General features: G+C 32.2%; 1 protein-coding gene across 1 annotated transcript in view; it reads left to right on the plus strand.

Annotated features, from left to right (window-relative positions):
* The window catches only part of LOC129988356 (synaptotagmin-9-like), a 155,377-nt gene extending 128,505 nt beyond the window's left edge, over positions 1-26,872 (plus strand). Inside the window, exons 7-9 of the mRNA XM_056096561.1 lie at positions 6,385-6,505; positions 24,225-24,396; positions 25,800-26,872. Of these exons, the coding sequence (XP_055952536.1) occupies positions 6,385-6,505; positions 24,225-24,396; positions 25,800-26,004 (498 nt within the window). The 3' untranslated portion in view covers positions 26,005-26,872. The remainder of the gene's footprint in view (positions 1-6,384; positions 6,506-24,224; positions 24,397-25,799) is intronic.
* Positions 26,873-27,647: the final 775 nt, after the last annotated feature.

Consider the following 27,647-nt stretch of genomic DNA (forward strand, 5'->3'; position numbering starts at 1 on the left):
ATTTCAAATTCATCTGTGAAAAAAGTTATAATTAGTTATTTCGGCCTCTATAAAAGTTTAGTAATTTGCAGCCATCAGCTTTTTTCTTCTCTGCAAGCGTGCCTGCTTGCCTGAATACGTTCGAGCTGTGCTGCAATCAGAGCAAATCAAATTATACTTTCCGAAGCTGAAACAATGTGCGAATTTCAAATATCGGACAGTCTTGATACATACATCAGTTTCTCTCAAATAAGTTAATGCCCTAGAAGCTAAATCTAATTTTAAAGCATAAAATATAATATTTGAAGTTTGACTTCTTTTATATATTTGTAGACATCAGTCAAGTTTAAGAATTAGCTACTTAAATGCTATTAAGATAAATTTAGTTGCATAAATTTTTAACTTCTTAAAACTTAACAGGAAATCAAAAATATATCGAAACAATTCAAGATTATCAACTTTGACAAAATCGCAGCGAATCAGACAAAAAAAAATTAATATTTATTTGAATATTAACAAAATGAAGTTCATTAGGTAAATTATTAGCTTATAAAATCTTAATCTTCAAAAAAAAATCAAAATTATAACTATAATTTTCTTTTATTTTTAAACATTTTTTTTTTCGCGTTCTTTTGTTTTTAGCTTTACAGTCATGGTGGTTATTCATCCTTTAAACCACAGAACTCGAAAGTATCAAAACCGGAAAAAGAATCAGAAAGTATTCGAAAACTTTTAAGACATTAAAAAGGAAACATTTGATCCTTTTTGTAATTCAAAAATGCGGATAAAGGAAAAAAATGTAAAACGATATTTCAAAGAAAGGAAGAGCAGGGAATCCCCTTTAGGGAATTTCGAATCGTTTTCTCTTTTTCTAACCCTAACCGCACTTGCACCACAAAACCGTGGAATACGAGAGAAGACCTCTTAAACCAGCGAATTTTTCTGCCAAGTTTTTTCGCGATTTCTTATTCCTTTAAAAAGTAACAAAAAAGTAAATAAAAATTCGTTCCCCAGTCGCTCAAAAGACTTCCATCAACTGTGTATTTGTGGAGAGATTTAACCATTCCCTACCCCAACCCCCGCTTCGCGTGCCACCGCCACTTAGGTTACAAAATAGAACGGAAGGCTTTTCATAATCGGAAACGAAGTGGAAAAAAAAATTATAAAATCCGTCTGGGCAAAGATGGCGTCCGCAGAAGAAATTACAGTTGCCATGGAGATAAAACGAGTCATGTGATCAGTATTTTGAGAATTTTTGTTTCGAAGACTTATGCTTTCTGTGTTCTTTTATTCTTTTTTAACGTTTTAATAGTTACTATTTGTTCTTCTTAGTGCCACTTGAATCAATCCGTTCCAAAGATTAATGAACTGAAATTTTTGGCGCGAAAAAAAATCTGAAACGGGGTTTCTAGAATTTTGATTTTTTATTTTTGAAGGAAATGCATTGAAAGCTTTAGTTAAATAGCTAGAAATGCGGCCAGTACTTGTGTTAAATTATCTCATTTTTGTTTGTCAAGTTGAGTAGAAATTGATAATTCCTTTTCTGTTCTTTCGAACGTTCTTTTAAAGAAAGGGGCAAATTTTACTTAATTTTACTTTTCTTTTATTTCCAATCATTTAATCCCGTAAGTGTACTTCAGGTAAGATTGAATTGCATCAACAAGGTATAGAAAAGATGAGTGGTTGAATGTCTTCATTTTCGTGGGCACTTAAAACAAAGAACATGCTTTTCTGAATTAAGTGAGTGTTCACTCTTTTATTAAAAAGGAAGAATTCTTTAAAGCCATGGAAAAAAATCATTGAACTGTATAATATTCTTTCATTTTATTCCATAATTAAAAATCTATCGACTTACCTGGGGGTTTTTTTCTTGTGTTAAATTATCTTTAGTTAATCCTCGTTGTGAGTTCAGTTAATATAATACTATGCAAATTACATTCTCTATAGAGGACTATTTCAACTTTGCCATCATCTTTTCAATAGGCACGGATACTAAAATTATTAAAAAATTTCTTCGGTGATTTCTGTAATTTGGAATATAAAAATCGTTCGTCAGATTGTGAAAATGAGATATCCTATATTTGTTTTTTAATATATGAATCGCCATCAAAATCAATTAGTTTTGTAAAATATTTCGCATTTAACCAGCATATTAATTGAGGTCCAGGATTTTAAAATGAATGGTTTTGACAAAAGTCTGATTCTAAAAAAAGAAGCCTGATGGTGCTAAAAATCAGCATCTTCTAAAAGAAAACAATGACAGTATTTCAAGCGACGTCACAGTCATATGATAAACGTAATTGCGAATGCCCCTTAAATTTTAAACACACACTTGTAGAAAGACGAAATTCTTTATAATTGCATTATGAGGTAAATGAAAATAATCGACGAATTTCAGAAAAAGTTATTTAATTATTTTCTAAATTCTACATTTCACAAAACAAAACATACACGAACACGAAAATGCACGACACTCACTTAAAATACAATCTAATAATGATTCCCCAAGAAGGATCATGGGAAATATACCTTGGTGTCAATACGGTAACGCCATCTGTTGTATCAAACGAGAAGGTGGTAATGATATGTAACCGCTATTCGCTGTCTTCGGGCTTTTTTTTTAAATCTTAGCTCTTTATGCAAAATTGATTCTAGGATTAATTTGTCCCAGAACATTTGATGTAATTCATTTGGGAAATATCTGTTGACTCCATTTAGAAAATTAGTGAATTATAATACTTTTTTGAGTGAAATTTCGAAGAGCTTAAAGCATAAAACGATATAGGTAAATTTTGTTATTTCTTTACCTTTCATTATTGTCAATTAGGTTAACCCCCTTGTTTTAGATTAACATTCCCATTTTGTAGAACCACAAAAGATACTGACATTTCTGACCGCTGGTCAGATGGCGAAAATGAGATGAGGATAAAGAGTAAAATTTTATACCGCCTGATATGACAGTCATATACAGTAAACATATAAACGCGCGCGCAGATGTATTGCTTCAAAAGCACTTTTTTAGGACCACCTTCCAGGATTAACTCATTTCTCCAGGGCCGGATCGAACACTCTAGGGGCCCTTTCCAAAACTAGATATTTTTTATTGATATTTATCTCTATATACACAGTTTAAGGTATAAATTTAGACAAACTGCAATAATTAACGTTTAATTTTGGGTTATTTTCAAGAAATTTAGTGTCAACATCTCGTTTATAAAAAAAACGGAAACTCAAATTTAAAAGTTTATTTTAATTCTTTTTAATGAAAAACTTTTTCACATAATCTAAATACTATATAATCATTTTATCGGATAAATTAATACATTTTGCTAAAATTACAAAACAACATATTATGAAACTTGCATGAGACAATTAACTAGAATTCTGTTAAAATAATGTACCAAAATTTAAATTATACTTGATTTTATATGAATAAGCTCGAGTATAGAATTACTCAAAACTCAAATTTAAAAAGAAATTTTTGAAAAAGGAAAATTTTAACTAGATCTAAATGCTATTTAATCATTTGATGAGGTAACTTTTAAATTATAAAGTAGTATATTTTACCGGAATTGTAAAGTTACGTAATATGAAATTTACATAAGACAATTAACTAGAATGCTGTTAGAATAACGTTCCAAAATGTAAACAATTTTATTTAAATAATAAATCGTTTAAATCTAATAAATTTAATATATAAATTAAATTTATCTGAAAATACCATGCTGAAATTCGAAGACATCAGAGCCTCCCTGGTGCTGCGGGGACATCAGGGAGGTTCCGACTGAAAATTTCCCTGTTTATTAATCTGGTTGAGTCTTGCATCCTTTCGCCTTTACTCAGCTATACACTTGACCTGATTCTCTATCATGCAGCTTTCTCACTACGCCACTGCGAAATTGTTTGATCCGTGATAACATATTCTGTATCCGCCTGGGTCAAATACATAGCAGACATTTTCCGGAAACATGTCTAATCTCGAGGCTGGAAGTCTAAAAAAATTTTAAAAATTAAAAAATAAACATCAGGGCGAATCTAGCAAACTCTATGATGCAAATAGTCATTACCATAAGTAAGTAATAGTAATTATGACAGTTAATTAAAAATGGTAGACATCGTATTGTTACGAACCCGTGATGCTGCTTCCCAGCATAGTTGGTTTTATAGAAGATCCCAGAGCTTGGCGACAAACTTGGCGACCATGTGGCGACTTGGCGACAAATTTGGCGACTTTGGCACCAAAATAGATTATACCCGGAACATTGAGAATTTTCCCGATTCGTCCAGTAGGAACCGAGTTACGCCTCGAACGTTCCTGATTGGTTGAGAGGCTTCTAGCCCCGCCTCCTGAGACCTATAAAAGGAGCAGCCGGCAGCTGCCGAGTAGTCGTGAACCAGATCGGAGTCGTAGTTGGAAGCGACAGTAGAGTAGTCGGGATCGGCGGTGAAGAGAGTAGTCGGAATCGACGGTAAAGAACTGGCCTTCCAGAGATTAGCGGAGCAGCGATGGAGTCAAGTGAGTGCTGAATTAAGCTGTGCGCTACTGTCTGCAGTAGAGAGTCTTGTTGTATGCTGCACGTCTCGGCTGAAGATAATCGTCTTCTATGCTGTATATAATTGTTGTCCTTGTGCTGTCCTGTGTGTCTTCGTGTAAATAAACGTCGTTGTTTTATTTTCTACTGCCGCCTGCTGATTGAGCGTTCTCCACACCATATAACTCCCACTATCCAAACGAACCCCGGAAATTTTCGCAACAGTATCATTCTTTACTCTCACGCTGCTTTGTGTTGTTTGCATTGCAACTTTCATGCTGCTTTCTTTGATTGGCTTATTGAGAAACTTTCTAAAACCTCTTTCACTATTAATAGAGTAGAGTTAAAAATAGGATAAACCAAAAGAAAGAATTAAAATATTACGCAAGTAAACGCAATTAATGTAAATTATAAACATAGGCTATTAATTTAAAATAGTGTTACTTTAAACGTACGATGATTGCACGGAGAAATCAATTCATTCTACTGACTAACTGAAAACGAAATTTTATTCCACGAATATTCGAAGAAACATGATGCACAAACCATTAAAAAAAGCCAAAATATACACAAAAAGAAAACTTGTGAAATCTAACAACACAAGAAGACAGCAATTTTCTGATCAAATAACAATACCCGCACCCAGCATCCACTACTAATACAACTCCAGAGAGAAATTAACTCTCTTAAACTCCTTCTTTGGCTTATATATCTGTCCGGCAAGCATGACGTCACATGGAATTCTCCAGAATAGTCTTCAGCTTTGTCTTGCCTAATAGAGATAAGGTCATAACTCTTGAGATTTCCAGAACCTTCATTTTTTTTTTTTTTTAATAATCGCAAATTTGGGACCATTGGCTTAGTATCCATTGAAATTCTAAACATATCTCTTTATTGCTGATTTTAAAATCTTTCTACTTGCGCACCATATGATAAGCATGGCAAGAATGCACTTTCGCAGATTCGTAATGATAGATAAACTTCCTAGATGTATTACCAAATGCAACCTTTTGTCTACTTCTTTAATTAGCTACTCATTTTAAATGTTTGCTAGTATTTTATATTTTGATAAATTTTTTTTTTTTTGGTTTATTACATCTTTTGTTTTTTGAATGAAAATTTTATTGTTGCCAAGGTGATTAATCAATAAAACTAAAGTAAACTAGTCAATATATGTTAAAAAGAGAAACATTGTCAGACTGAAACGTTATTTAAAACTATATAAGTTTTCTCTGAAGTTAGTTTGGGATTTCAACAAATTCTACTAAATTACCAGCTAGAGAGATTTACATAAACGAGCATAGACAAAAGTCCGCCCTATTTTTCCAACTTACCCGCTTTCTATACGGGTATGAAAATCAAATTAAACTCCTTTCTAACTGTGAGCGTATTTGGTGGAACACTTTAACCTTGCGTTCGACCTGAAATTTAATAACGTCAGTTTTTTCACACTTAACGCATCAGAAGACAGCCCAAAACCACAAACCGCGAAACTACATTCGAAAAACGGAACATATGTAGATTACATACTATATTTCCCTTCTATCTTTTCTACTAAAATATCTGAGTGGAGGAAAAAAAAAAGTTTAAGAACGATCAAACTTCTTTGAATATTCTTTATTCGAAGCCTGCACGAACAAAAAAAATGAAAGATAGTACATCTCTTTCGCAACGAAAAACAAAGTTTTTCAAGTCCTGGACCGTTTCTTTCTTTTTTTTTTTTTTTTTTTTTTTCCTTTCCGTTCGTCGAACGTAAACGCGGAATTGAATTTTAAATTCGCCCCCCTGTAATATTCCAGGAGGCTTTGCATTTGCAATGAGAAGAGATAGCATAAACTAGGATGTCTGAGTTTTTTATGCCCTCTTCTTGCAGGAGAAAGTCGATCTGGGAGAAGTGATGCTGTCGCTGTGTTACTTGCCAACGGCTGGTCGCCTCACTGTGACCATCATAAAAGCGAGGAATCTCAAGGTCATGGATATTACTGGATCCTCAGGTAGGTGTACTTTTTGTTTCGGAAAGCAGAGTAGAAATATATTAGAGTGCTTCTTTGTATAAAAGATCCGGCAGAAAGAAGATCAGTTCGTGATGGTTGATTCCCCCCCCCCAGTTTTGCAACATAAAGTTATGCACCAATAATCAGAATGAAAAAGTTTTCTTTCTTAAATTTGAATAGAGAAACGCAAAATAATTGAAAGCCAACTGGAGGGGTCTCGTCAAAGTTTTCTCGCACACCCTCTAATAAAAGTAGATTATTTACCGCATGCTTTTGTCGAACATTAATTACAAAAGAACCAATTAGCGTTCGATCTGCGGCGATTAATCACTAGGATGAGGCAAGGGTCTCTGGATAAACTGGGTGTCCGTATGATTTTAATTCTATTTGGGATAATATATCTAGAGAAACCTAAGAAGATGTAGTGATAGCTTATAAGCCAGTTAACAGCTACGCTGCACGAGCAGTTGCTTTTGTATTGTGGTCATGTTACTGGGCTGCGAACCACAAGGTCCCAGGTTCTATCCTAGCTCAATTCCATTCGCTACATTGGTTACCCGGACGTGATACCTTTATGCGGCTGTTGTGGCGCCATCTACCAGTAACCAAAGTCGTCAGACTCACTTGACGCAGCAACCATTCACCCACACACGCTCGTCATAACGCTTGGCGCAACTCAAATGGGTACAGGCACATTAGACTCTATATGATATGAATTTATTGTAGTTTTGTAAATAGAAAATTATGTGAAAGTTGAAGAGATTATTCAACAGAAAAAGTACCAGAACTTCAACAAACATCAAACCGAAATTCTATTTCCCGTCTTCACTCAGTCAACTCGATAATGCTAGCAAAAAAACGCATATTAAGATTTATTAAATATGCAATAAATGATTAGAAACTTTCATAGATTTTTACATATAATAATTCACACCTTCTTATAAAGATATATATATATATATATATATATATATATATATATATATATATATATATATATATATAACATTTTAAAATCTATCCAAGTAAATAAGTAAATGAGAATCTTTTATTGGTAGAAGTGAACTTGGAAGATCTAATAAGATAAAGATAAAGTTTAAATCTTGCTAGGTGGTCGGTTGCCTTCTTGGAGTATTTTCTGAAGGAACTGGTTCACATTTTTGTTTGGCATCAAGAAAACTTCCAGCAATCAATCAGACGTCTGCCAGCCATTGGTTGCACCCCAAATGGTTAATCTTTTTGAATAATGCAAAGAGTTAAAATATTGAGTAACAATAGCCTTACTCCGATTCGGATAATTACCATAAATAAATTTAAAAAGGAAAATAAAAATCTAACAGCTGCATTTCCCCCTTCCCCTGATGAGCAGTGTAATTATTATTTTTTTAAGTTATATCATTTCTCAAACACATTATTATTCTGTCATTATCCAGTGTTAATAAGCAGAAAACTTCTTCAACTCTGAAATCTAATTTTCCAAAACAATCGTCCATTGCTTTTTATTCTTCCAATTTTATTTGATTTTGATTTTTTTTTAGCTGTATAGAATGCTTTATACAATTAATTTGGTATTGTAATGAGTTGATCCTGACCGATCAAATAAGAGGGTAGCATTTAAAAACAATTTCTTTATTTACAGCCTTATGTACACAAGAACAACTCGTTCTCATCTAAGTTAATATGATTGATAATATTTACAACACGGTTGAAAGTTAAACATGAACAGTTACGCAATTAATTCGGAGAAACAACCTTACAAAAAAAGCTAACAGGTTGTTAGTTCATCTGACTACTACAGGGATAGCTCTAGGAATCCACCGATCTTCATCGGGTGGATCTTAAGTCAGAAGCCCGAATCACATTAAGCTTCTCTCACTTCTCCTCAAAACGGCACTCCCTCCTCTCCTCCCTCTTCCAAAAATCTCAGTATTTTATTTTCTGTCAAATCTCCTCCTCTCATTTTCACATTGATGCACTTGAGCGCCCTGTTTGTCAGCCAATGGCTGTTCAGAAAAATCTTCAATGGCTTCCAGTCGATCTTGGGAAAGTCCATTAATGATCCATCTTCGTAGCTAACCCTTCACAATGAAAAAAAAAAAAAGATTTACATCTGAAGGGATTGACACTCTTCTCCTTTGAAGATACGATTTATTTCCTTGGAACGATGAAAAACGCACGTGTGATTCTTTATCTAGCACAACTAATAACCAGATGACCCTACTAGGAAAGAGGATCCCCCATCTGGCAGTCTGGAGGTTCTTAACAATGTTGGTGTGTTACACAGTTTTTGACACAGCTGACCGGAAATGCCAATTATCAAGTATGGGAACTAAGGAACGTTACAGTGGTTAACAGATGTCTCACGGAAGCTGAATCTTTAGAGTATCATTAAAAAAATATTTTTTACAATTTTTAAATTTTGTAAAAATTAATCTTCTGTAATATTTCCAGAAGTAATTTTTTAAAAAAAGCATCAAAATCTCAATCAATTTTAATTAGTTAAAATTCTGATTAAAACTTCAAAAACATTGCTGCGATATGCACATTCTGGCCTTCCAAAGTATATTTGTGCTAAACGTAGTAACTCTGAGTCAAACGGTCTTTCCTATAGAATGCCGACGCTGACATATTTTCTGCTTTATTTTTAATACTGATTAAAAGTATCTTTAAGCGAGCTATATAATTTTTTTAAGTTTCGATTTTGTTCTTAGAATTTTAATTGATATCATTCCATAACAAAACTTATACTTTGTTTCATAAATATAGAGAGTTAATTATGGCCATTACCATTCCACTGTTATACGGAACGTACCCAGATTTCAATTTAGCTTTATTGTATTGTAATAGATGGCACCATGGGTTCTACTAATCCAAAGTACTAAGTCACATGACCATAGGTTTGGATAAACACCGAGCTGTTAGCATTCGCTCGAAGAGAAAAAGGTTCTTCATCTCAACGATCATGGCAACGATGAGTGTTTAATAACCTTACGTTACTTCGGCAGTTAGTTTTGCTCTGTGCAGACATCTCATTAGACTTCGCCCTTTGATGCCATCTAAGTATTTTAACTTCTTAAATTAATGTAATTAACTTTTCCTGTCTTAATTGTTAATGTCCTGTTAATTTTCTTTATTCTAAATAAATTAACTGTTTTCCTTTAAACGTTATTTCTTTTCTTAATCAGTACTCTAGACACTGATCCATATGGGATTGAATGGACATTTTGTACCCCCGAGTCCTATATAAATAAAGTAATTTTTTTGCACATGCGTGAAAATACTCACTACTTACTTAATTTAGCTTTTGTTACTGACAAAGACCTCTGCAATGATCTAATATTTCACCTTTATTAAATTAGGTTAGTCCTATTAATTTTAACTTTAGCATTGTAACTGATAAATTAAGAGAATTTATATCATAAAAATTATTCTTTGAATATTTAAAAATATATGTGTGGCTAGAATGAATTCTTAAAAGAAATGTATTTATTCCAAAATAAATAAGAATTTTTTAAAATAATTTCTAAAGTGTAAAAAAATACATCAATCGCTATTGAGATTTTTTTTTCAAAGAAAACATGTGACACAATTTTAAAATTATAGAAACAAAAATGACCTCAAGCATAAGACGATTGCATCTGGAAAAAATATTTAGATGTAATAGCAAAGAAGAAAATTCAATCAATAACTGTTTTGTTGCTCCTAGAGAAGATAAAAATTTGCAAATTTTTCTCCTGAGTTATTTCCAGCTTTGCACATTGCCATAACTGTTAAATCAAAAATAATCTCTAGCAACAAAATAAAGAACCTTTTGTAATAGTTAGTAGAAAACGACCGAAACAGTAATTCGTCAAAAAAAAGTAATGGAATGTCTCCACTACCTCCAGAAAAGCAATAAAACATTTATTACTATAACAGCCTTCTGTTACCATAATATTCTACATATAGCAAGAATCATTTGTATCTAGAATAGAAATTTTCCAAAGGACGCTTTCCATATTATGGGAGTCTCATATTTTTAATGCTGTATATAATAAATTCTTGCCCTTAAAGAGTTGAATACAGTTCTCCAAATAAATGAGGCAAAATCATCTTGCTGAAAACGCATATGTTTTGAGGTTTAAAAAGTGGAATAGACGGAAACGTATTTACTAAATGTTAGAAATCAAGCAAAGAATTTAAATAGAGATACGAGGTATTTTGTTTTGACATTTTTGATGCAAAATGATGGAGGCTTAACTTTAAAAAGTTCTTAAATAACAATTCTGAAAAAATCTCCCTTTATGATACAACTGCAGTTTCAAAATTTATTTGGATACTAGCCGCCTTTGGCGACCAGCCGGTTCGCCAATCTTAATGTTCGTTAAAATTTTAATAATTAAATATTTTATGCAATTCCAACTTTAATAGATTCTTCAGCAAAATATTTTAAAACTTCAAATTTTGATAGTCATATAATTCACTCATAATATTATAAAGGCCTTTAGTCATAACGTGATATGTATCTCTCTAATTTTCTGTTACCCCTCGTAGAATGTATGCTCTAAATTAAAGTGTAAATGATTAATCTGCAATTAATATAATAATATTTTTTACTGAAACAAAGCATTTTTTTTAATAATATGATTACTGATAATAGAGTCACTGAGCGTTTAAACTTTATGGGCACTAAAGAATATCTTTCTTAATTTATGTAATATCTCAAGAATTTGTCAACAACATTTTCTCAGATTCATCATGAACAGATCGATTCATTAACAATGTTTAATTTTAAATGCATCAAACACTAAGAAAATAAAATGAATCGTTTAAAATAATCGGTCTAAAACAGGTTTAAAAAAACTACTTAAAAACGATGTACTTAAAACTATAAGCATATACAAAAAATATATATAACTGACATAAATACAATTTAATTAAAAAAAGCATGCAACTAACCTAAAAATAATTTAAATTATTGAAAAAAGGTTTAAAAAAACTACTTAAAAAACGATGTACTTAAAACTATAAGCATATACAAAAAATATATAACTAACATAAATACAATTTACTTACAGAAGCATGCAACTAACCTAAAAATAATTTAAATCATCGGTTGAAAGTGGTTGTCATGGTAACAATCAGAATGCGCATGCGTGAATTTTCTTCGCCAGCTCCGGTAACGCAAATGCGTGAATTTTTCTACGTCAGTTGGGGTAACGCTATGCGGATTATACATTTTTAATTTCCTTTATTCTGTTTTATTTTAATTCAAAAGTACTTCAGAATGAATCTGAAACATGGATTAATTAACAATGTTTAATTTTAAATGCATAAAACATTAAGAAAATAAACAGAATCGTTTAAAATAATCCGCCGAAAAATATTAACCCTAGCCTCATTACTGTTGGGAGAAAAAAGAAATCATTTGGCGGTGGGGAAAATGGAAGATTTTTTTTGGCGGAAAAGTTGGCGGTGGGGAAAATGGAAGATTTTTTTGGCGGGAAAGTTAGTTTTTAATTAATAATTAAAATTCTAATTAAAATTTCAAAAAAAGGGACCCCAGGTGCACATTCCCGACCTCTAAGGTATACATGTACCAAATTTGATAGCTGTATGTCAAATGACCTGGCCTGTAGAGCGCCAACACACACACACACACACACACACACACATTGAGCTTTATTATAAGTATAGATATAGATAAGGCAGTCAAAGAACAGTTTATGAAAAGATAGTTAATAAATGAAAAAAGTTGTGTAATCAAAAACAAAAAAAAAACTTTTTAAGATATAACTATTTTTGTCATACATTTTAAAACCAGCTGGAGTGATTACTCCAGAACTTTCTCGCATACTATGTAATAAAAATATTGTCATCTCCTTCCGCATAAAATTGGGGAACTTCAGCAAATTCGTGAACGCCACGAGTACTCGGATTTTTATATCTACGAATGAGATTTCTGGGCTTCAAAGTATAAGTAAAGAAAACTGGTACTTGTGTATTCATTGCATGGCATCACCAAACAATAGTTAAGATAAATCAATCTTTGACGTGAATATAACATTCTCTCTTTCTTGTACTCATAGTATAGAGAAAATATAGCAATCGTCGAAAAAGTTTCCAAAAGTCTCCAAGTTTTAGACCTCCCTGAATTCCAAAAACACATTTTTGGAAAGTGTCCGTCTGTCTGTGAAAAAGATGACTTAAAAGAGCTATCAGCTAGTCGGATGAAATTTGGTATACGGTCTTTGCACCAAATTTGTAAATCTATCAAATTTTCAGCGAAATCCATTCAAAGAAAGTAAATTTGTCCGACTGGTCAAATATAAGTTAACTTGACAGCTGCAAAATAAAGAGAGCTAGATGGAAAAAATTCGGTAAAGTATCTAACGTCTACATTGTCGACACTGTTATGTTAACTTATATTCGAACAACCGTACAAACAGACTTTCTTTGAACGGATTTTGCAGAAATTTGATAGATTTACAAATTTGGTGAAAAGACCATATACCAAATTTCACCCATTTTTCTCAAAGCGTTTTTTAATTATCTTTATCACAGACGGATGGACATTTTCAAAAAAAGTGTGTGTGTGTTTAACTCAGGGTCATCTAAAACTTGGCGATAAAAAAAGTTCGCATTTTTTGACGATTACTATATTTTCTCTATACGAGAAAGTAAAGCTTCAACAAGTATTAAACAATGGTAAAGAAAATTTAACCTTTAAAAAAAACACAGCGATTTATTTCAATACCTAGATAACAAATACACGCCAATAATAAAACGCAACACGAACACGAATACAAAACGAACTCCTACTAGAACGCATTTGTAGACTTCTGTAAGAATATTAAAATTCGCAAACTAATAGGAAACCTCAAATATAATAGAAGTAGAATCCTGCTATTTGCATTAGTTATCGTTCAGCTGAGAGACAGAAATTTTGTAGTTAATGTCATATTATTTCTAACAGTTAATTTAATAATCATGATGTAGTAATAATGTTGTAGACTAGAACTATAAGAAGACATTTAGCTACTGAGAATGTAATTATATTACTTCAACTTACAGAATACCATCCATTTTAATTTATGTATATCCTAATTGAATAGCCTTATTTTATGTTTTTTATTATTTGGTTAATTTATTTATGTTTCAAAGATTATGTAGATATTTTTGTGAAATTAGTTCGAACAATAACTATCATATTTCAAACTGGCTAGGCATTTTTATTTTCTTGAAGGGACCATTATTTACTGGTTACAGAATTTTATTGATGATGGCTATAGGAAAATTTATCGCCCTATAATTCTTCACAGTTTATGACCTATAAATCACCGAGTATCTAATGTTCTGTGGAACAAGAAATAAATAACTATGGATCGTTATTCGAATGATAAGGTTAAGTTAGTTATAGCAGATTTAAAAAGAATGAAACAATCGTATTTGATAACAGTTACAGTTAATGTCTATACATCGAAAAATAAACATGAATTGCCAGACAAGGATGTGGTTTTTTTTAGAACACGGCTCGATTGGTAAAACAATGATCCTTCTTAACAAATTTTTTTTAGAGAATTTCATGAAATACGAGACTGTATATTGCGATTAAAATATTTAAATATATATGGGCATTAGAACAAAAAAAACGATAAAAACATCGTTTTGTTTTTTTTTAAATTTCAAATATGCTGAATTCGAAGAGATATCGTAATTAATAAATTTAAAATTAAGACAGAATTATATTTTCAAATTAAGAGGACTGTTCTGCTCTCGATTTTCTCATTTGTATGTAAAATATGGCACATTTCATTACACACAGAAAAAATAAAACAAAACTCAAAGCATTTTGGAAATTTTTCCATTGACAGATTAGGTCCAAAATTGGATATAGATCTACAATTTTGGTATCCAGAACATATTACAGCTCGTTTGTTTGTTTTTTACGTTTGTTGCGTTTTTAAGTTGCAATGTTCTTATGGAAAGTGTAATCATAGTTGATTGAAAAATCGTCCGGTGGGTTATATTGAAAAGTCCAACAGGCACAGTAATGAATAATGGAGCTTTATTCTGTACGAAAACACAATAAACAACAGATAGACGAAGTTTTGACAAAACATTACTTCAAAAATCAACACGAAAGCAACAAATCGCTATTAAACAACTGCAATAGAACAAAACATTCAAAGAAAACTCGCTGGAGAAACTTCGCTGAACTATTCATTTGAGCTCAACTTAACTGAATACTACTGACTGAGGGACTCCTCATCTCTTCTCTGTTTGTTTGTTTGTTTCTTATGGCACTTGCCACCGACAAGCCCGCTGTTACGAAGACAGCGATTTAAGCCTGAGGGGGACGTCTCTTATTTTTTATTGCAGCGCCAACTAGAGCCAAGAGTACGACTTTGCTACTCACGCATCACTCATTCGCTTGCACAACCCCTTTTTACAGGAGGGCACATTCACACATCTCACAGATAGAACAACAGAAGAACAACCATGCCCAAACCGGGACTCGAACCCGGGACGCCCAGATCACGGGGAAGACGCGCTACCCCTATGCCAGGACGCCGGCATCTCTTCTCTATTTCACTCCTGTGACAGGACAACAAATTTTCTTGAGGAAACGCTAAAATTCGAGTTTTAATAAAAAATATCGCCAAAAGGTTTCAATATTCTGGGTGCTTCTTGCTTGCCATCATTGTTGCTAAATTTGTCGTCGCCAAATGTCAAGTTTGTTTCCAAAGCAAGGGGTCAGTGATCTAGCATTCATTCCTGGGTCATTCGCCATTACCATACCTGTAAATCTATTTTCTTTAACAAGAGACACAATGCAGGAAGCCCATATTACAAATTCGTAATATTATGGAAAAATACTGCTGATATATGCCTTCTAACAAATATGCTGCTGAAGTGAAAGAGATAAAAATTTGAATGCAGATATTACATGATAAACATTCAAAAAAGTTATGAAAAACAGCACTCCAACTTTCGTAGATATAATTGCAGTGATAATATTTCGAAATTTTCGAATAGTAAAGCATGTTTTGCTTTTCATGGAAACGTGATTTGCTCAATAGAGACTTATGACGAAATTGTAATAATACTTTTAGCATTAAAAATGAAGACTCTAGGTATAAAAGAATAATAAAAACCTAATAACCAATAAAAGATTGAAAAGCAATAGTAAAGAAAGAATTTTTTGATGTTCAATAAATTTTAGCCCTCATGTATTTTACACTTTGCACGCACTGTACTGCAGCACATACAAGAACTTACCCAACTTTATTCTAGAATCGATTATCATACATGAAATCTAAAAATACCATTTTTAAGATAGTAACTTATGCTAAAAGATGCTGTCCTTAAAATCTTTTTAAGGGATTGTCTATATATGTAAAATTATACAATTTTGAAATTGTCTATGTCAGTACCCTTTTGTAACGTCATGAATAGATTCCTCATGAAAACCTTTTCCGGATTACAAATATTGATTAATATACTGTGATTATATCAGAAAATATTTTACATTTTTTTAAAGGGCCGTCACCATATTTAGATATGTATGATTTAAATATTTTCTGTAGATAGTAATTTTTTTTGTAACAATTTAAACGCATTTTTAAAGTTACAATCAATTGCTATTTCATACAAGATAAAATATTTACAGTGAAAAATTTTGATACTTAGATATTTAATGATTTTCTACAAAAAAAAAAAAATATTCAAAAGCCTTCTAAATGCACCTGAAGAAATGCGCAGAAATTTGACTTTTGAAGAATACCAATATCCCCATAAACAAATTTGTTATGTTTTTCTCGAATATGGCAGAGAGGTGGATTCCCCCCCCCGCCCTTCTTTTTCCAATATTTTTTGTATTTTTGAATTGTTATTCTATTGCACTTTTGTATTGCACAAATTTGAACTTTTGTACAAATTTAGACGTGCCTCAATCCACCGCATAAAATAATTTTGCTTAAACAAATATTTCAAGGTAACTACCATAACTACAAAGAACTTCAATGTAACATTTTACAAAGTAATTCTAGAAACAACCAGAGATACGCATCTCGTTTGAGATAGCAATTCTCCATTTTTCTCCAAGAAAAACTTGCGTGCCCATAAAAATCTTTCTGGCACTGTTGAACGTACCTTGACAACTTTTCGCCCATTCTCAAGGCATAAAAAGACAAACATTCCATGACGTCATTCTGTCTAAGCCTATCGCGTGTGGTTCCCATTTGCGTGATACATCCGCTTGTGGAACAAGTTAAACTGTAGAATCCTGGATTCGCTATATTTATGGGCGAAGCTGCGTCCTGGAATTATTTATCCATTATCACGTGACATGTGACAGAGAGAGTTGAGAGATACCGCCTCCTGCTTGGAACTGGAGTTATAAAGGGCTTTTATCAGTTCCGGTGTGTGGAAAGGTGGGCTTTTATTCCTAAGCTTTTGATTGAGTGCACTTGCACAAAAGGGAATTGGAGAGAACAGTTTGTTTTAATGTTTCGGAGGGAGTGGTTTTCCTCTATTTCTTCAAAAAATTGGTTTCTCAAACTCGGCGGACTGCACCGACGACATTTTTTTTGGCAGTTGTTTTTCTGTATTTGTCATGAAAATGTTGAACTGTGAAAAAGGTTGAAAAGAACAGAATATTTTATGGTTTAGTTCCTTTTGAGGTTTCATGTTTTGTTAAATAACGTATTAAGAACATAATGGACTTTAGAAAATGTTAACATCAGCTGACACGGTGGTTTTTAAAGTTTACCCACTGATATGCAACTGAAATAAAACTTTTTATTGTTGTATTTTGTTTATACTCTTTTTTTACTCTCTACTATACAAATTTAACAAATAGAAATCCTGCAATCATCAAAATATTTTGCTAAATGCTACGTTTAAAAATTTTCCACGGGCAGAAGCAGAATTATTGACATTATTTCTATATATTCTTGTATATCTTTGTCTTCATGTTTGTATCCAAAACAAAGCTTACTATTGGTGGATATTTACCTGATTTACATCAAAACTGTAGTTTTATATCAAAATTTAGATTTAAAAATGCACATTTCTGATAAGTACATTGAATTTTTAAATGCATAAGTAATTTTCTATGCGAAACTATAAGCCATATACCGCAACTTTTCATCCTGGTACTCAAGTTGGCTTCTCTGTGGAGCCGTTTATGGATAAGACAAGTTAGATAGATTTTAGAAAATTTTTTATATCAAGCGATTTCTAAACAAGAATCCGAGAAGGATCCGCCAAACAACATGTGACTGGTCAAGTAGAAGGTCAAATGGCGTGAGCGTTTGAAGAAAGGAGCCAATCGATATGGCGTCCTCAATTTCTAATCACAAATTCAAAATTACAAGGTACTTCCCCAAATAGCCCTCCCGTTGTTTCAACATTTGACATTAATGTAACAAAACTATATGAAATCTCAAGCTCTCCTCTTAAAATGCTATCTACTTAAATGCTGTATGTAAAACGCATTAAAGCCTTCCCCCTTTTTCAAGTCAATGAAAGTGGAGTTCTCTCATCCTATTTCCCGTTTACTTGTGACAGTTCATTAGCTTTAATTATTAAACCAGTGGGGGTTGTCTCCCTTAAACTTTCTCGCATACTCTCTGATAAATGTACTTGTGTATTATTAACTGCATGCCTTTAAGGAATAATAACAACGACAAAAACTAATAGGTTGTGATATTTCGCAAGGTTTTTTGTCGATTAATCGCAGAGATGCGGTTAATACACAAGTATCAAGAAACCGAATATCTATTTCCTATTTTCCAGACTGATTGAAACCAATATTTGATTCAAAACTACAATTGCAGTCAGAAGATCACATACCAAGTTTCAGATGATTGTATTTAAGAATTATAGCGTTTACATGTATATAAAAGTCCAGACCGAAAAATGGTTAACACTTTGAGAAACCTGGTTCAAAATTTAATATGGATTTGCGCAAAATTTAATACAGATCTTTAAAAATGCTAAATCTGTATGTTAAATTTTATCCATTTAGATTTTTGCGTTTTTTAGATATCGTGTTCACTTGCATTCGGACAGCTGGACAGACAGATTTTCTCTGAATGGATGTCGTTCAAAATCTAATAGAAACATAGATTTGGTGCTATACTTCTACTAGATTCAAAACTATATGCCATATTTCATCTGTCTAGATCAAAGAGTTATTGAGTCATCGCGTTTACAGACAGACAAACATAATTTGAGTCTGCACTTCTCACTTAGGGGGATCTAAAACATTAAAATTCATCAAAAATCTAAAAATAAAAATATAATTCGCACTTTTGTATTCTAAACCATCTGCCAAATAATGCACCTTTTATATGCATACTTCCAAACGCAGTAGGATATCAGCTCTTTTCATCAAATCGAAACTCAAAAAATATATGCTAAACTTAAAAACAAACCTTGTAATCTCCCATCTTTAAAACATGCAAAGCACCTAATTCCCACGCTACGTGCAGAATTTTCGCCATCGCACCTCCATATTGCTGCTTGCTGCTTCCTGCTACCTCTTCTGAAGGGGGGGGGGAGCAGGGGTGATAAATCGTTGTTCCTGATAAAAGGGAGGCAACGAGAGGTTGCTGTTGGACTCGAAGGCGCCCCTCTGCCCGGCTAATGACAGTTTTAAGAACGATTTTGGAGCACTCGGGTCTGCCCGGGAATTGATCGTCGTGTAGCCCTGGGCCAGTGGTAATCGGGCTAGGAATTACCCAAGCATTTAAGCTGAGACAGGGAATGCTATTTAACAGAGAAGGAGAAAAAGCAGGAATTGATCAATGAGGTAAAAGGCTGCTTTACTTTTTTTTTTTTTTGTAATGTTTGGAAATGGGGACTAGGTTTGTACATTTTAAAGTCATCATTAAAAATGTTTATTTTTGGTTTTGGAACTGCTCTGCAGCTGTATTGATTTTAGCTGCAAAAAGAGATGCCAACTGTCTTTTTAAATTTTTCTCTCATGGTATAAAACATAAATTTAATTTCACGCAAAAATATCTTTGATGCAAAATTACAAATTTAGGTTTATTTACTTTTTATTTGTATTGTTGCGTATCCGTTTTTTTTTTTTTTTTTTTTGTAGTTATCTTTTATTACATTGAAGATTTTATGTTTTGAAAGAAATTTTTTTTATTTAAATTGCATCAGCGTAATATTAGTTTCTAAACCAATGCGAAATAAACAGCTTTTTAATTTTTTTTTAGAATAGAAGAAATAAAAATAAATATAAGAAAGAAATAAAAATTTTAGCGAGTAGAATTTTATGTAAATTGTTTGGAAAAGAAAATTTTCCATAAAACATTTGACTTTTCTTATAAAAATTCATTTTAAGTATAAGGTAGTATTTAATTTTCTTCTTGTAGTAAATTTAATTTTAATTCTAGAAATTTTATAGCAAACATATTGGCAAATTTCTCGTAATCTGAAAATGCTGTACAAAATAAATGCATCCCTTTTGTATAACACAAGCATGGAAATCATTCAATCAAAATTCTTATAATGGGCTAATTCAGTTCAAATGATGCACATTAAGAGAGCAGAGTCAGTTTAATTTTGAAATAAATTGTCTCTTATTTACATTAAAACGCACCGTAAGACAATGTGCAATTAGACGTCAGATATCAAGCATAGTAACCGTCACCACGTGACTTTGGCTGAAATTATTAGACTCCGTTCTATCCAGAAACAGCTGTTGCCATGGTTATGTTGAGAACAATATCAAAATGGCACCATTCAGAAAACAAAATGAAAAATGAAAAAATCATTTTTTTTTCTTTTAACTGATGCAAATTTTGAGGAAATGTGTCCCTATTTATGTTTTCAATTTTTCATTTACAAATATCTGTAAATTATAAAAGCACAATTAAATTATAATTGTTGAAAATATGCATATCCTTTTGATAAAGATTAGGTTTATTTTTAATGCATGATTAATTACTTTTGTTTTTCTATGGCATAAAGAATTAAAGAGATTGGTTCTTTTTATAAAAGAAAGCACAAACATTACATAAAAGGCCTTTAAATAAATTTCAAAAAAATCGTTTGCTAAGGAATATTTTAACGGTTTTAGAATATGTGTGTGTGTGTGTGTGTGTGTGTGTGTGTGTGTGTGTGTAATGATATTTTAAACTTTAATTTCAACTTAATTAATTTCCAAGATTTAATCTTAATTTGGCCCATAGTAACTTCATTCTAAAAATATTATCTTATTTCGTGATCCAATTCCACTTTCTCTACTTAATTAATTCAAGATAAGCTTTATAAAACTGCTGAATTGGCTGAACGCCGATACTTTCACACGCTCGGCATGAAGGGGTAAAAAATGTCCAGTAAGCACATTCTTTCTTAAAAGATCCCTGTGTTTCCCTTACATGTGATTGACATGCGTCAGAAATCCCTATCTGAATCTTATTAATAAATAAGCACTGTGAAGAAATATTTTCCCTATCAAAATCTAAGGTTATATAAGACGAGGGACAATTTATTTCGGCCCTTTTTCCCCATTTCGGCTTTTGTATTGGGCTGTGGCGGACGTCTTGTCCGCGTCTCTGCTTGTAAATAATTATGCTTTCCCGATGGATTAAAAAGAATTTAAAAAGATAAAAAGTCTCTTCACTGTCTTCAAACTGCATTCTGCACCACAACAAATAATGTTACATATTAAAGAGCCGACAGGATTCGAATTTGTTACATATATATATTGAGTTGCAGCTTTCAAAATTGATACTACTTTTGGAGAATTAGCAATAATTTTTGAAATAATAAATATTGCAGCCATTAATGGCTGCTGCTGCTGCTTTTTAATTCTATTCTAATTTTTTTACGTGCCTATCTTTTTTATCTTATTATTTTATGTATATATACAAATACCACTATAGGAACTGTCTAAATCAAATATTAATGCATGCTTACAACAACAAGGCCTAGACTTCACTACCAAGACAAACTCTGGGCCAGATATAAAGTAGGCAAAAATTGAGTTTGAGGCCGTGGATGGAAAGAGTAAAAGGAAAGCTTCCAGTTTGGTGTGCTATTAGAGTGAAAATGGCCTGTTACATACGTAGCATACCCTGTTGCACAATATTGTGCGATATTATATGATACTGAACAATATTCCACAATATTAAACACTATTTCTAATATTGATCAATGTCATAAAATATTGTACAATATTTGTGTGCTACTAGCGTAAGCATCATTACGATTTTTATTTTTGTCTTTGTTTGAAAGGCTTTAATCATTATAAGAAAAATAAAAGGGAAAATCCTGTTTTAAAATCAGTAAAACAAACTGTGTCGTACGTTGAGGATATTCCTAATCAGTTTTCACATCATTATTTGATATTCCTTCGTCAGTCAAAGATACAACGAACTTTGAAATTAATAATGTTGCGTGTCTTGACACGATGACACTTTTCTTGGCAAAACAAGTTTATTATGGATGGATTATTATGATTATATTTTATGGATTCAATGATTGATTGCTATTTAAATATGTAGTGTTAAATTTCGATTTAAACCTAAAATCATTTCTCTGAGTTTCTACCGGAGCTCCTACAAACTCACATGCTTCCGGTGTCAGCAACCAATTCCGCGCAACTCTTCCTCTCTCTTCACTTCATCTCCTTTCAGCTGTGAGCCCGGAACAGTTACGTGGTGGTGAGAGGCATGACAAATAGTATATGTCAATTCGAAATACGAGATTGTGTACACCACAATATTTCTCTGAAAGTGAACTCAGTGAACTTGACTTGTCAAAATATGATTCAGAACTTTTAACTCAGATTAAAGAGGAAGTGAGAGAATTAATTAAAGCCTGATGTTAAAATAACAGGTTACATAACCAGGGAAGAGAAAGGTCTTTCACACTTGGGACAAGATAGTAAGCTTGTCCTGAATTGACTTGTCTTCACTTCGTTTGTTTTTTAAAGGAAGTAGAATATGACTCAGAAGATTAAAAGCTTTTTATAAACAATTTGACAAAAGTTTGAAATATGTGTTATTTCAACACCACAATCCGTCCCTGCCAATTACTTATTCTATAAAACTTAAGGATTAATGCAAGAATTTCAAATACTTGCAAAAACTCTATTATAGCAATATCAATAGTCCATTTGCATTAATCTAAAAACAGTCAACTTTCTATTGAGATAACAAAACGATTATACGAAGTATTCCTATTTCATTTGCTTGTGGGACAGCAGGGCACAAGAGATCACTCTAAAATAATGGAGCGACAATAGAAAAAAGGATGAGAGCAGAAAAGGAAATACTATATTGTTACGAAATTTCAGGGGGTTCGTTTGGATAGTGGGAGTTATATGGTGTGGAGAACGCTCAATCACCAGGCGGCAGTAGAAAATAAAACAACGACGTTTATTTACACGAAGACAAGTTTATTTACAAGAAGCACAAAGACGACAACTATATACAGCACAGAAGACGATTATCTTCAGCCGAGACGTGCAGCAACAACAGCATACACAGCAGCATATTACTAGACAGACAGACAGTAGCGCACAGCTTAGTTCAGCACTAGCTTCACTCCGTCGCTGCTCCGCTTATCTCTGGAAGGCCAGTTTTTTTACTGTCGATTCCGACTACTCTTCGACTCCACTGGTCCACGACCCAATTCACCGTCCGGTTCACCACTCAACTCATTACTGCCCGGCAGCTGCGGGTGCTTCCTTTTATAGGTCTTAGGAGACGGGGCTAGAAGCCTCTCAACCAATCAGGAACGTTCGAGGCGTATCTCCGTTCCTACTGGACGGATCGGGAAAATTCTAGATGTTTCGGGTATAATCTATTTTGGCGCCAAAGTCTCCAAGTTTGTCGCCAAGCTCTGGGACCTCCTATGGAACTGACTATGCTGGGGAGCCGCATCGCAGATTCTTAACAATATTGCCCGAGCATTTATGTTCAGGGGATGCGTAGAATGATAGAAGGAGAACATAAAAGAAAGTACTAGATTAACCAAGTATTTATGTTCAGGGGATGTGTAAACTGATAGAAGGAGAGCAGGACAGAAACTACTAGATTGTCCAAGTATTTATTTTCAGGGGATGCGTAGAGTGATAGAATAATAGAAAATGAGGTTACTTGTTGATTACCTATGCTGCAGAGAAGAACACTCCTGCTTTTTTTCAGATTTGCTTAGGTCTCCTGCTTTTTTTTAAAACCATCAGTATTTATATAATAATATAGTATCATAATAATAATAATCATAATATAGTATCATATAATAATAATAATCATAATATAGTATCATATAATATCATAATAATATAGTATTGATACAGATGGAAATAATTGCAATATTTCCATAAATACGCTATCTCTACATCTTGAAAAAAAATTTATCATGAAGTATCCGACAATCTTGTTAGAGAATTTTGCGCCTCCAGATGGCGCTGTTGAGAAGTTGTTTTATTTTAAATAGATGCAAACACGATGTCACTTGTGTGGCAAGTTATGAAACAAGTGTAAGGAAAGCGGGGGTGTAAACTCACGCTCATAATAATTTTTTATAGGCAATATATATAGTTTTATTTAACCTTTTTATAGTGAGAATAAATGGTAGAAAAAAACTACATCTGGAATAAATGTATTTCTGTACCACACTTGCAATAAACCTTAAAATAAATTAAACATTGTTGATGGACGTCCATTTTATTCCAAAGTTTGAGCAATGTCTTTTTCTTTTTCAGATCCATACGTGAAGGTCTCTTTGATGTGCCAAGGCAAGCGTGTCAAGAAAAAGAAGACATCTGTCAAAAAGTCGACTTTGAATCCGGTCTATAACGAAGCCCTCGTCTTCGATGTCCCCGCCGAGAACATTGAGGATGTCACTTTAGTCGTCAAAGTGATCGATTACGACAGGTCAGTCCCTCGACGGGGGTGATTTTTAAAACTGAAAGACGTTTGTTCGTCGCTGTCATACAATTACTGGGTTTTGAGAGTTTCTCCTTTTTTTTTTTCTTATTAAAAGTTTAAAATTTTATTCAATCATCTTCGTTTTACTCAATGTAGACTTGTAAGAATTTCCAGTCTCGTTCATAATAATAAAAAGCTTGGCATATTTGATCTTACTTTTGATCAGGGGTTGCCAAACTTTTAAATATTGTGACCCACTTTTTAGAAACAACTGAATCTGTAACGATCTACTTCATCCTCTGAACAATGTTTCTTTTTAAAACCAATAATTTGGTCCTTTCCAAACCACGTCTTATGAGCAAAAAGGAACTTTTGTTTTAAAAAACATTTATTATTAGTAAGTATTTATTATTGTAATATATGTTTATATAAATGATAACAAGCCCTTTTTAAATTGATTCGTACATAAATTAAATTGAATGTTCGTAGCCAAAAGGAATTTCTGCAACTCGTATCTAAGTTAACACGAGTTGCTTGTTACCGTATTGTGCATATTTTTTATTCTAGTTACTACCATGTTACTTGATGACAGTTTTAAGGCTTTTATTTAGTCTAATTACTAACATGTGACTTGATGAAAATTTTAAGCCTACATCACATTTTTGTAAGTTATGGAAAAATAATACAGTCAGCATCTTTTCGTGATCTACAATTTAAGAACCTCTGCTCCAGAGAAAAAAACAATCGTGTTAAAATTCTTTATTCATGGTAGGCAAGTCGACATATGCGACCTTTATTACTTAGAGTAGAAATTCAAGAGCAAAGATTTTAAAACAACAAGAAAAGTAATTAATACTTTTGGAGGTTTCAGTTTGTGAAGATCTATATTTATGGAGAAAAAAAAAACTAGCATTTTTCAACTTTAAAATGCATTTCAAAATTCTTTAAAAGCTAATTTCTCTGTGTTTATATTGCATAATGGCTTCTGTTCGTGATAAACAGCCAAATGAGCACAAATAGGTGAAATAAGTAGCACCGGAATTGGAACGAATTTTCTTTGAAAATTTCATATTTTTTTTTATCGTATCGTTGCCCTTCCAATCAAGTTATATTTCACAGAATATTTTAGTTTTACTACCAAATTAGAGAAAATATTATAATTTGTTTCAATTTTCCAAATATTTAAATTAAATTAATTATTATGAATTAAAAAAGAATAGTTAAGAATAATTCTTTTTGAGCAAAATCTTTTCTGGCCCTTTTATTTGGATGTGATTATAATAATGAACGATTTATTGTATTATTTTATGCATAAATAGTCTTAATTAATTAATTTTCTTAATTAGCCTATTTTATTCTTTTTTTCTTATGAAATAAAATGATTTTAACTTTTCTTTTTCTTCTCCTAGGGTTGGCGCCAATGAGGTGATGGGAGTCTTCGCAATCGGCAGCAGCTGTATCGGACTCGGTCGTGACCACTGGATCGAAATGCTGGACAACCCCCGGAAACCTGTCGCCCAGTGGTATACCCTTCAAGAGTCCCTGTCTGGCTTGACAGTGGATAATTCCACGATGGCCAAATCCTCGCCCATCAAATGCATCAGTATGAGATGACTGTGAGGTCGTGGAACACCTGTTCCATCTGCTTCGTCAACTGGCCTTTGATAGGGCATTTGTGATTACAAGCTCGTCATTGATTGGTCCCCTAAGTGAAGACGCTTAACCAATGGAGATCATCATCACCAACACCGACGTTGTAACATTTGCTTCATGTTGCCTCACCACACCCTCTTCATACCTCCTGGAGATTCACTTGGTTCATTCATTCTTGTCAATTTGTTCCACCCCTTTGTCTTTCAGTTAAAAGACTGGTATGTTAATGTCTCATGCTGAATGCGCAAGGAGCTTAAATTGTATATTTTTGTTGTCAATATCCATGCATATATAATCGTTTGAAAGAACATACTGATTAACTCAAAGAGTAATTCTCGTGTGTAATATTTATTAAGATTTTGCAATATATTTCCTAGACTTCATTCGTAAAACGCATCTTTAAATTAACTGAAGTATGTATTGAAAATCTTAATATAAAATACTGTTCAGATTGTTCATTAGTATGATTTTAATTGCGTGAAAAAATAGTATTTTTCCCTATTATCTGATTAATAACTGTTGTCTGGTTATCTTGAATTATTTAATTAACTTTAATCAATTTTTAATCATATCCTTGTCTATATTAACTATGAAGGAAAATTTTTGTTCTTTCCATTATCCATTGTAATACAATTATTGTTCCTTCCTTTCAGATTTTTAAAAAAAATCTAAATTGGTTAAAAATTTATATCAAAACAACTAATTATTTACCCTCTTTTCTCAGCTAATTGAAAAGGATAAAACTTGGCATGATGCCAAAAACTGATACGTAAAATTAGATTACATTCTTGTTTAAAATTAGAATACATTCGAACATATTCTTGTTTCATTTTGTTCTCTTTTAACAGCTGAGTTTGTTAAAGCTTATTTTTTTTAAAAAAAAGCTTATGTTTTCAAAAAATGAAATTTTTTTTAAAAAAATTCATCTCAATAAATTTTTTGATAATTTTTTTTTTTTTTTTGAAATGGCTGGATTTTTAATAAAATCTGAATATATATCAGGCTTAAGATCTAGTCTTTAAAAACGGAGGATTTTTTTCTTGCGAATATAAACTATTAAATATATAGGAAGTATATATTGAAACAAGTAAGAATTTTTATTTTTAAGAGAATACTTAATTTCTGTTCTATTATCGTAATTGTTTTCAAGTTTAAATTTATATCAACATTTTATTAACATCAAACAATCGTTTTAACATCAAGAATTATAACAATTATCATCCTGAAATCATCTGTGCCAAATTTATTTATTTTAATATGAATAAAAATAATTCTTTTAAAAAGTAACTAAAATTTTGTCGTCTGCTTTTAGAATATTTCAATAATTAAATTTAGAAAATAATTTTAGATATGATAGTAAAATATCATTCTCAAATAAAAAGATTAAAAAAAGTCTAAGATCTGCAATTCGTATATGTACAAAAAAGATACTTTTTGAAAATTAGTGTAATTTTAGATCAGATGGCATATCTTATATTGTAATGATTGCATATTTATAAGGTCTTCATAATATTGGTTAGCTTAAATTATTGTTCTGTACGATATTTTCCTGAAATATTAATTTAAATACGATTTTTAATGGGAGACATTCTTTATTCCACTCC

Source organism: Argiope bruennichi, chromosome 10 (genome assembly GCF_947563725.1).
Source record: "Argiope bruennichi chromosome 10, qqArgBrue1.1, whole genome shotgun sequence".
Lineage (NCBI taxonomy): Eukaryota > Metazoa > Arthropoda > Arachnida > Araneae > Araneidae > Argiope > Argiope bruennichi.